Source organism: Planococcus citri, chromosome 2 (assembly GCF_950023065.1).
Source record: "Planococcus citri chromosome 2, ihPlaCitr1.1, whole genome shotgun sequence".
In the NCBI taxonomy this organism is placed as follows: Eukaryota; Metazoa; Arthropoda; class Insecta; order Hemiptera; family Pseudococcidae; genus Planococcus; species Planococcus citri.
In genome coordinates, this window is record NC_088678.1 from 12,757,624 (window position 1) to 12,769,982 (window position 12,359).

The 12,359-nt window shown below is 35.0% G+C and overlaps 1 protein-coding gene across 1 annotated transcript; it reads left to right on the forward strand.

The window, feature by feature from the left end:
- The first annotated feature begins 311 nt into the window (after window positions 1–311).
- LOC135834723 (uncharacterized) lies at window positions 312–8,872 on the forward strand. The gene is made up of 7 exons (XM_065348685.1): window positions 312–562; window positions 656–785; window positions 873–1,028; window positions 1,190–1,249; window positions 1,534–1,736; window positions 1,874–2,021; window positions 5,339–8,872. Exon 7 carries the CDS (start codon window positions 5,427–5,429, stop codon window positions 8,610–8,612), a length of 3,186 nt encoding a protein of 1,061 aa, XP_065204757.1. The 5' UTR covers window positions 312–562; window positions 656–785; window positions 873–1,028; window positions 1,190–1,249; window positions 1,534–1,736; window positions 1,874–2,021; window positions 5,339–5,426; the 3' UTR covers window positions 8,613–8,872.
- Window positions 8,873–12,359: the final 3,487 nt, after the last annotated feature.

Sequence of the window (12,359 nt, forward strand, 5' to 3'; positions counted from 1 at the left end):
GATTGAACTATCTTTACGGTCACCGTTCTAGGTTTTAAGTATCGAAAAGATCATTATTATTTGCTCTGAAACGAATATAAATCCATTTAAATCAAATAATAGCTCAATAGATACAATTTCTGATCGAAATGATCAAAAAAGAACGAACACAATCAATCCAAAGTTATTTAATTTTTCATCGATTTAAATTCAATTTTAACTCACATTACAATAAACATTTTAGTAAAGTGGCAACACTGAATTTTCACCGCGTGCAGTTTTGCGCATGCGCACAACGCACAAAGCAGCTAATCCGCTAATCAAATATCAATCCCGGTCCCGGTTATCATTTGTTTTTGTAATTTTTCAAAAAATTTTCGATCAGAATTAAATTAAAACTTTTGATTTTTAGATCAATTTGATTAATAATACTGAAGCTGTGAAGCTTTCTACTCTGTCATAATATCGCATTCAATACATTCAAGCTTATTTTACTCATCAGCAGCAGTATTGATAAACTGACATTTATGCGGGTCCTCGTGAAAAATAACCCATGTTTATGTGAATGTTCGAAAATTAAATAGTAAGTATTGTTCGAGTGAAATTCACTATTGATTATAACATTATTACTTTGATTAATTGAGTGATTGCTGAAATCTGTCTATTTTCATTCTAGCTGGATTCAATCTTCCAAGTATTTGTGTATTCTTAGATTGATGATAACGGTGCTCGTATTTCAGTAGTTTCGTCATTAAAGCACTACTTATTTAATCTAGAAGTCGTAGTTGTTCGTCGTGCCTCAATTTGTGAGTATTCATCGTAGAAAAGCTATCATCGATCTTCGTTGATTTACTTCAAACGTAATCGTTCATCTACGTGTGTTTTTTTTTCAGTTTTGCCTCAGTAGTTACCCAAAATCAGTAAAATCGTGGTGATTCAGGTTTTACTATCGTACGATAGATCGTTGAAGTTATCATTAAAAACTGTACGTCGAGAAACCGAGATATTTAGTGTCTTATTTGACTTTGAACCGAAGATAATTCTAATTGGTGAGTGGAATACCACATTGAGAATCATTTTCTATCGACGCAGTTCAGTGCTTCGTTTTTTAAAATGTTTAGACTCAGATTTAATAAATTTATTACGAACGAAGTCATTTTCCAACGTTTCATTTGACAATGATTTAAAATAAATTTGAAATATTTCACAGGAATCCTTCACGTTGGGTTATTCAAGGTCGTCGAACGAACTAATTTCTAGCAAATAATTCGTAAGTACAACCAAAAACATTATAAGAAGATCAGATTCACACTATAACGCTTATTTTATTCTCGGCAAAAGCTTTCAATTGTCGATGTGATGAAATAATTTTTATGCATTCAGTAGGTATAACCTCGCCAATGACAAATTGACAATAAACTGAATTTGAAATTTTTTTGTATTTGAAACATCAGATATTTAGTTTTTTTTTTTTCGATTGATCATTGTACAACACTATGATTTGCATCTTCATATTTATTGTGAGTAATGTTGATATTAATTTGCTGTTTACAGGATGATGTTAAAAACTGTACCTAATGCAAATTTGAAGTGAAACTTTCGACGCTTGGTTGAATTTATAGACAGTATAGTTGAATTCAATGATCATACATTTTACCCGACGAGACGAAGGAATATAGGAAATTATCGACGTTTTTTTCCTCCAAACAAGTGAAACTGCTTAGTAACTGAATGGAATACTATTCGAAATAACGTTTGTGAGTTCATTTTTGTATTTGAATATTCTCTTGTTAGTCCATTCTTATTTGTTATTTGTTTCATGGTATTCGGTTCGAACGAAATATTCATTTTGTACGTTATTGCTCGAAATGGTAATGTTTTGTGATATTTTCAGTGGAAAAAGCAGAATTTGAAATTCTATGTGATTCTCGAATTGTAATTTCTTTCGTTGGATTCCGTTACGATTTCGTATTTCATGTTTTCAAGAATGGCTTTAAACAGTTCGATGAAGATGCTATGTCGGATGTAAATGACTCATTAAAGTAAGAAATTATGTTTAAAATTGAGTAGTGTAAGGTGCTTTATACATAATAAACACTCGTAACCTCACCATTACACTTCTGTTGTTCAGCTTCAGATGCAAAAAATGTGCGTCTTTCTGAGTGACCAAACTTCGCCGGTTATAAATTGTTCAAAAGTAACTCGTCGTAATGATGAGTTTCTAGATGCAAGCCGTGTTGCAACTTGGCACGCTCATTAATAACCCTAGGGAGTTTATAGAATTATTAATTATGTAACCGGCATGCACTGGGTCGTTCATAAAATCTAGCGACAGAAGTGTAAAAATGAGATTACGAGTGTGTAATGTGTATTATATAAATATTTTTTCGAAATTTGTGATGGATTAGTTTGATATGATTCCGACTAATTATCAATTTAGTCCGGCATATGACAATAGGAGTAATTGCACCCCACCCCCCGGCCGATCCTCCGGGACAACTTTTTTCTAAAAGGGGACATCCTAAGGAACATTTTAAAGCAAACTTGCCAAAAAAAAAAAAGTTGGCTTAGTTACAGAATGACGGCCATTTTGATTGACAGGTCAGCCGAAATCGCAGATTTTGCGTTTTAACATAGGACTTGCACGAACTTTTTCAAACTTTACAATGGTAGATCGAAAGATCATGCAAAAATTTATCACCTGTCAAAATTTCAAGTGCTGAAGTGCGTTTTTCGATTTTTGGTGAATTTTTGAAAATCGAATTTAGGCCAAAAATGAGGGAAAAAAATCAAAATTTTACCAAATTGACCAAGAAAGCTAAAATTTGGGATATACCCTATTTTCGACTTGCCGAATCGATTGGAAACAGTTTCAACCCGTTTTGAGCAGTTCTGGAGCCTCCAGCAGATTTTTGAAACTCGAAATTCCCACAAAATTCCATCTAATTGGAGTTGTAAAGCTAAAATTTATTCTAAAAACTAATTTCAATACGCTACGAAGTACTGCAGGTGAATTTCAAGTCGTTTTGGATCCTCCAGCGACTTTTTGAAAATTCCTGAAGCCTGCAGCAGATTTTTGAAACTTTAAATTTTCACAAAATTTCATCAAATCGAGATGCAAATCTGAAATTTACTCTTCACTCCAATTTTAACACCCTCTGAAGACGACTTCAGGTGGGCACAAGTAATTTTAGGGCCTCCAGCGACTTTTTTTGAAAATTACTGGAGCCTCAAGCAGATTTTTGAAACTTTAAATTTTCACAAAATTTCATCAATTGGAGATGGAAATCTGAAATTTACTCTTCACTCCAATTTTAACACCCTCTGAAGACGACTTCAGGTGGGCACAAGTAATTTTAGGGCCTCCAGCGACTTTTTTTGAAAATTACTGGAGCCTCCCGCAGATTTTTGAAACTCGAAATTCCCACAAAATTCCATCAAATTGCAGTTGTGAAGCTAAAATTTATTCTAAAAACTAATTTCAATACGATACGAAGTACTGCAGGTGAATTTCAAGTCGTTTTGGATCCTCCAGCGACTTTTTGAAAATTCCTGAAGCCTGCAGCAGATTTTTGAAACTTTAAATTTTCACTAAATTTCATCAAATCGAGATGGAAATCTGAAATTTACTCTTCACTCCAATTTTAACACATTCTGAAGACGACTTCAAGTGGGCACAAGTAATTTTAGGGCCTCCTTAGACTTTTTTTGAAAATTACTGGAGCCTCCAGTAGATTTTTGAAACTTTAAATTTTCACAAAATTTCATCAAATGGAGATGGAAATCTGAAATTTACTCCACGCTCCAATTTTAACACCCTCTGAAGAGGACTTCAGGTGGGTTCAAGTCATTTTAGGACCTCCAGCAACTTTTTTGAAAATACTGGAGCCTCCAGTAGATTTTTGAAACTTGAAATTCCCGCAACATTAATTTATCAACAGGAGTTGACGAGCTGAAATTCACTTCGCAGACTACATTGCGGTTTCAAATGGTTTTGAAGCTTCTAGCTACATTTAGGAAATTTCAATTTGTCAAAAAAACGCCATACAACCTTTCAAAGAGCCGCTGGAGGCTCCAAAACGACTTGAAATCCACCATCAGTCAACTTCGTAGCGCATTGAAATCATTTTGCAGAATTAATTTCGACTCTCCATCTCAGTTTGATGAAATTTTGGGGAAATTTCAAGTTTCAAAAATCTACTGGAGGCTCCAGTAATTTTCAAAAAAGTCGCTGGAAGCTCTAAAATGACTTGAACCCACCTGAAGTCGTCTTCAGAGGGTGTTAAAATTGGAGTGAAGAGTAAATTTCAGATTTCCATCTTGATTTGATAAAATTTTGTGAAAATCTAAAGTTTCAAAAATCTGCTGGAGGCTTCAGGAATTTTCAAAAAGTTGCTGGAGGCTCCAAAATGTCTTGAAATTCACCTGCAGTGCTTCTTAGCGTATTGAAATTAATTTTTAGAATAAATTTTAGCTTTACAACTCCAATTTGATGGAATCTTGTGGGAATTTCGAGTTTCAAAAATCTGCTGGAGGCTCCAGTAATTTTCAAAAAAAAGTCGCTGGAGGCCCTAAAATTACTTGTGCCCACCTGAAGTCGTCTTCAAAGGGTGTTAAAATTGGATTGAAGAGTAAATTTCAGATTTCCATCTCGATTTGATGAAATTTTGTGAAAATTTAAAGTTTTAAAAATCTGCTACAGGCTTTAGGAATTTTCAAAAAGTCGCTGGTGGATCCAAAACGACTTTAAATTCACCTGCAGTACTTCGTAGGGTATTGAAATTAGTTTTTAGAATAAATTTCAGCTTTACAACTCCAATTTCATGGAATTTAGTGGGAATTTCGAGTTTCAAAACTCTGCTGGAGGCTCCAGAACTGCTCAAAACGGGTTGAAACCGTTTGCAATCGATTCGGCATGTCGAAAATAGGGCATATCCCAAATTTCAGCTTTCTTGGTCAATTTGGTAAAATTTTGATTTTTCCCTATCATTTTTGGCCTGAATTCGATTTTCAAAAATTCACCAAAAATCGAAAAACGCACTTTAGCACTTGAAATTTTGACAGGTGATAAATTTTTGCATGATCTTTCAATCTACCTTTGTAAAGTTTGAAAAAGTTCGTGCAAGTCCTATGTTTAAAACGCAAAATCTGCGATTTCGGCTGACCTGTCAATCAAAATGGCCGCCATTTTGTAAGTAAGGCCAACCTTTTTTTTTGGCAAGTTTGCTTTAAAATGTTCCTTAGGATGTCCCCTTTTAGAAAAGATCGGCGGGGGGGATGCAATTACTCCTATTGTCATATCGAGTAATGCCAATTTTTCAATTCAATACGAATTACAATAAAATATATTGTGTTTCAGGAATAATTTCACGCAGCGTTTCTCAAAGTTCTAATCTTCAAGCAGTATTTCGTCGAATTTTTTTTGCTGAAATCATTCGAGTTTCAAGATGTTTTCCATCTTTCGAGGTCACACTCATCTCTCGAAAAAATTATATTCAATCTATGGCGGTAGAGTGACGATAACCCTGCCCAATTTACAAAGTTACGTTGATTTTTCAACAAACACTTCTCACGCACAAAAAGGTGGCAGCTCGCGAGATTATTGTGATTTTTCAAAGCAGATGCTTCATACTCATAGTCATAATGATATTTTAAAACCAGTATCTTTCAGTTTTCCAACCCACCCCGATTTTTCTCAAAAATCGCGTCACAATCACGCAAATATTGAAACGAAATTATTTTCTACTTATCAAAAACACAGCGATTTTTCTAAAAAGTTGTCTTCCACGAGCACAGATGAGATGGATCTGATAAGCACTCTGGTTGAAGAATGGACGAAGCGTTACGATTCTTTGGGCGAACCCAATGCCCATACTGTCTGCAGTATTTTGAGTGCTCTATCAAGATTTCATGTTTTTGATAAGAAATGGAATAAAAGAGATGAGGAAAACTTTAAACTACTAATTGTTAGAACAGTAGTAAAAGCAAATCAATTATTTGACACGAATCGTCAATCCGTTTATACATTAAAACCGTGGCAAATTGCCAATACCTTGAACGCGCTGTCTGGATGGAATGTATTTAGAAAAGATATCTGGAACGTTACCGTTCAAGTGCACGGTAAAGAAGTAACCGCAGTCCAGGTGTTCGAATCTGTCATCGTTAAACTAATCCATCAAGGAAACCGTTTACTAGATCCTAGAAACAAAACAGTCGGTCAGTTCGATTTTAATGCTGTAGCCAACAGCTTGAATGCTCTGTACAAATGGCACAAGAACGAGTTGGAAGGCTCCAGAGAGTTCATTGTTCAATTAATGAAACAAGGTCGTACGGCGTCTGGTGGATTCGCTTCTACGCAGCGTAATATGGAAGATGAAAAATACATTTGTATGGGAGTCGCGAAAACCTTGAAAGCTATGTCTAACTGGCACAACGAGGAATTACAAGGATCTAGAGAGTTTGTTACTCAAGTACTTGCGAAAGGAACTTCACTCGCTAATAAATGCAATGCTGTGGAAATCGCCCTCAGTCTGAACGCATTATCTAAATGGAACATTAATGATTTTCAAGAAGCCAGAAGATTCATTGTTCTGCTGATCAAACGAGGAAACGCGATTATCGATCAATTCAACTGCCAAGGCATTTCCAATTGTTTGAACGCTTTGTGTAAATGGAATATCAACGAATTACAAGGCTCCAAAGAGTTCATATCTCAGTTAGTGAAACGCGGAAGTGCTACAGCCAAAGGATTCAATGCTCAAAACATTTCCAATAGTTTGAACGCGGTGTGTAAATGGAACATGGATGAAATACAAGGAATTCGGAAATTTATCGTCGAGTTGGTAGAATGCGGAAATGTATCAGTCAATATGTTTAATTCGCAAGAAGTTTCCAATGCTTTAAACGCGTTTTCTAAGTGGAACATCGATGACTTGGAAGGTGCTAAAAAATTCATCAATCAGCTAATTGAACGAGGACATTCTACGATCGACGGATTCGATTCTCAAGAAATTGCCAACAGCTTGAATGCTCTTTCGAAGTGGAGTATCGAAGAGTTTCAAGGATCCAAAGAGTTTATCACCAGTTTAGTTCAACGAGGCAGCGCAACAATAGGTGGGTTTCATTCTCAAGAGATAGCTAGCAGCTTGAACGCACTATCCAAGTGGACAATAGACGAGTTGCCTGGAACTACAGAATTCATCGTTCAGTTATTAAAACAAGGCAGCTGTATGGCTTTTGAATTCAACTCTCGAGGAATCTCAAATTGTTTGAACGCGTTCTCCAAGTGGAATATCGACGAGTATCCCGGATCTAAAGATTTCATCATTCAGTTACTCAAAAGAGGTATTACAACGAGCGATGAATCTACACCTCTACATATAGCTATCAGTTTGAATGCTCTATCTAAATGGGAAATTAACGAATTACCCGGAGCTAGGAAATTCATAGTCGAGTTGATACAACGAGGAAGCTCGACAGTGGGTAGATTCGATTCTCAGAACATCGCCAACAGTTTGAATGCGTTGTCCAAATGGAATGTAGACGAATTCGAAGGAAGCAAGGAGTTCATTATGCAGCTCGTGAAACGTGGAAATTCAATAATCGATTCGTTCGATTCTCAAGCAACCGGGAATTGTTTAAACGCTCTTTCAAAATGGAATACCAACGATTTTGAAGGATGTGAAGAATTCATAGTGAAGTTGATTGAACGTGGAAGTTTTATAATTGGTGGATTTGATCATCAAGCCGTTGCTGCTAGTTTAAACGCATTATCCAAGTTGAAAGTCGATACGTTGAAAGGAGCTAGACAGTTTGTCGATCTATTAGGTGAACGAGGTTGTTCAACAGTTGACCAATTCCAGCCTCAAGAAATCGCCAACAGTCTGAATGCCTTGTCGAAGTGCAATATTAATGAATTCCAAGCAACTAGCGAATTTATTTTTCGATTAATAAAGCGAGGGCATTCAACAGTCGATAACTTCGATTCTCAAAACATCGCTAATAGTCTAAATGCACTGTCTAAATGGCATATCGATGAATTCAAAGGATCGAAAAAGTTCATCGTGGAGCTAATAAGATGCGGAAATTTACTCGTAAACGAATTCACTCCTGTGCAAATTGCAGTCACTCTGAATGCTTTGTCGAAATGGAACATCGTCGGCGATTTCTTCGAAACTAGAGAATTCATTGATCTATTAAGCGAACGAGGTTGTTCAACAGTTGACAAATTTCAACCTCTAGAAATCGCCAACAGCCTGAATGCCTTGTCGAAGTGTGATATTAATGAACTTCGACGAACTGGCGAATTTATTGTTCGATTAATAAAGCGAGGACATTCGACAGTCGACAAGTTCAATTCTATAGACATCACTAATAGTTTGAATGCGCTATCAAAATGGAACATCGACGAATTCGAAGGATCAACAGAGTTCATTGTGGAGCTGATAAGATGTGGAAATTTACTCGTCGACGAATTCGATCCTCTACAAATCTCAATCAATCTGATTAGTCTATCGAAATGGAACATCGACGATTTTCAAGGAGCACCACAGTTCATGGGTCGATTAGTTAAACGAGAACTAGGTTGTAAACAGTTGACGAATTCCAACCTCAAGAAATCGACAACAGTCTGAATGTCTTGTCTGTTTTATTTTTATACCTAGTGTACTTCACGTCTTGTAAGTATGTGAATTTCAGAACTTCGTATCTTGTTATTTTTTTCAAATGTTTGTTTCGTTGTTTTTTTTTCTTCGTTGTTTATTTTATTGAAACCATTCGTTTCGTTTCAAGTGGAAGAAATTTTTTACTGTTGAAAATTGTACGGTACCTAATTTATTACTAAGGAGAATCAACCTCTGTCTTTGAGAATAAATTTTTTGTCTTATAAAACTGGTACCTATCCTAACTTGTATGACAATTTTTAAACTAGGCACATAACTTCAAATGTTAAAAACTTCAAACATTTGATAATCAATAAAATTTCTCAATTTGAAATTTTTAACAGAAATTTTGGGTCTAATTTTTTTTTTTTTTGAAAAAGTGTCTATAAAACGCATCAAAATTGGCTCGAAAATTTCCAAAAGTTCAAAAATTCCAACGAAAATATTGTTCAAGCATTTTTGAAGAATATTGAGCTTAAATTTGGATCATGGTGTTTTTTTGTTTTTTTTTTTTTGAATTAGTGTCTTGTGATCTAATACTTACTTACTCTTGGTTACAAATTTCTAAAAATTCAAATAGGTAATGCGTTTCGGCTAAAAATTTTTTTGAACATTTTTGAAGAATATTAAGCTCAAAATTTGGCTATTATGATTTTCAAATTTTTTGAAAAAGCTTCCATACGACCCATCAAAATGAACTAAAATTTAGCAAAAAATTCAAGCATTCAACTAACAAGTTTTTTAAGAATTTTTATTAAATTATATGGGCGTAATTAAATAATAATTTTTGGGGGTTTACAAAAAATGCACTATAAAATCCTTAATGAGTTGAACTTGCGCGAAAAAATTGAAATAATATGACAAAAATATTTACTGAGCATTTTTGAATGATTCTCAGCCCAAAATTCAAATTGTATCATCAAAATTTTGTAAGAAACTAAGAAAGTGTCACGTGGCTCACTAAAATCGGCTAAAAATTCAAGAGAAACTCAAACATTTCGACTGAAATATTTTTTGAGCGTTTCTGAAGAATTTTCAACCTGAAATTATGTTACAAATTTTCGAGATTTTTACATCAAAATTTTTATGAACACTTTTAAAGGGTTTGAGCCAAAAGTCGAGTTAATTTTCATGGTAGACAGGACTCAATTTCGGGCTGTAAAGTTGAAATTCTTTCAAAATAGGTACTCAAATGTTAGACTTGAAATTTGAAATACTTCATAAATGCTCATACTTAAATATTTTCGTCGAAGTATTTAGATTTTCGATGAAATGATCTATTTTAATGGATCGTGTGACACCTTTACGAAAAAAATCTACAAGTCATGACCCAAATTTGGGCTGAATATTCTTAAAAAATGCTCAAAAAGTATTTTCGTCGAAATATTTGAATTTTTTTGGATTTCTTAACCCATCTTGATTGTTGGCATTAAACTTTTTCAAAAAACCACTAAAATCATATCGCAAATTTGTCTTCAAAATTCTTTAAAAATGTTCAGAATTATCTTTGTACCTAGAATATTTGAATTTTAAGCAAATTTTCAACACAATTCAGAAAGAAAAAAAAACAACAACAAACGTTATGACATGACGCAACTGGCTCAATCAAAAATTCTCAAACAATATTTCAAACGCTCATATTTGGATTTTTCTTAAATTTGTAGTACTTACATTTTAATGGGTTACACGACACTTTTTCAACAAAAAAATATATATTCTTCAAAAACGCTCAAAAACAACTTGAAATATTTGAATTTTTCATGAAACTTGTACAATTTTGAAGTTTTATTTTTCAAAACCTACAAGAAATCATATCTTAATTTGAGCTTCATATTCTTCAAAAATAGGTGCTCCAAAACCATTTTTGTCAAAATTTTTCAATCTTTCAACATTTTAACCTATTGAAAAATGCATTTTTTTCAAAATTTTCAGCAAACGTTATAAAAATCATGACCCAGTTTTCGACTCAGTGTTTTTCAAAAACCCTCAAAAACATATTTTGAATTTTTCGCAAAAGAAGGAGGGTCATTATGGCCATTTTCGTGCCCCTCGCTACTTCGAGACTTGAATGGCCTTTTCTTATAGGGAATGGTCCCTATTATTAATATCGCGTGATATTTTCCCAGGTTTGCTTGTTTTCATCTCACGATGACCACAAACATACCGCTGGAAAGCTGATAAAATTCTCTATCGATCGAGTATAAAACAACTTCTGTACCGTAATGTTCCTCTAATGCACGACACAAAATAAGAGACAGAAAATTCAAAAATTGCTTTCAAATGAACCGAGCATCCCAACCTTAATTCACTTTATTGGACACAGGTTTGCTTGTTTTCATCTAACAAACATACCGTTGGAAAGCTGATGAAATTCTCTATCGATCGAGTATAACAACTTCTGTAATGTAACGTTCGTCTGAAGCGCGACACAAAGTAGGAAATAGAAAATTCAAAATTGGTTTCGCATGGACCGACATTACCGACAACCCAAACCTTCATTCGCTTTAATGGACACAGGTTCGCTTGTTTTCATCTCACAATGATCACAAACATACTGTTGGAAAGCTGATGAAATTCTCTATCCACTAAGTGTGCAACGACCTCTGTAACTTTTCTATGGAGCGTGGTACAAAGCAGGAGGGGTTACTTTTTGATCAAATTTTGTATAATGGTATATAAAGGGGGAGGGGCGGGGCGGGGTGAGGAATGTAATCTATGCAATAGACCATTATATATATTCTCATGACCAGAGAAGTACATATTTACAGAATTTCTGTTCCATAAGTGGGTTTTTCATCGACTCCGCATTTTAGGGGTCTGCCCCCATGAGGGGGTGGGAGGTATGCGATGATTCTGACACTTTTAGCGGAACATATCGATCAATATTGAACAGTAACTGGCTTAATATTTCAATTCTGATGGAATTTTGACCAGTAGGGTATTTTTTGCAATTAGGGGTTGATGGGGGCGCGTAAAGGGGGGAGTCATCATTTTTCGCGTTACGTACTGCTTTCAATAAATGTTTCTTAGCAGTTTCAAGAAGAATTAGCATTTAGCTCACCGTTTCCACCATGTTATGGCATTAAAGTGGCAATTTTGCGCGTTTTTCAAGTTTTGAGGTGCCACAGTGGGCAGAGGGGGGAGGGAGCCAAAAAATGAACCAACAAAATTATTTGTACACTTTACTTAGTATATTTTCACAAAATTACATTTCTGAGTCTCAACGTCTTCCAGATCCACAATTTGGGGGGGCTGAGCCCCACGTAAGGGGGAGAGAGGGAACGATGGTTTCAATGGTGAAAATAGAAAGTGCTGATCAATATCTAACAGCAGACACCATAATATTGAATTTCTGATTAAAACTCTATCCACAGGAAAATTTTAAAAATTGTAAGTCCCACCCCCCTCGAAGGAGGGGGGAGCTCGAGTAGCTCCCGGTCTTAAAAACTTCATTTTGGTTCAAAAATTCATCATACCAAAATTCACGCTTCTTTCATCAAATGCAGTTTTTTTTTCATTTGCCACTCCACTATTAAAGACCATCAGCTCAAACTATGAAAAAATTGACTTTAGAACTTTTTTCAGGGGTTCTCAAAGTTCGCCACCCCCGAAAGTGATCTGCAAAGATGAAGTCAAAAATTGGCTTGAAATAAAAATTCAAGCATGCCAGTCGATTAAGAAGTAAAATGCAACATCTTTGCCGCAAACCGGGCCTCGATA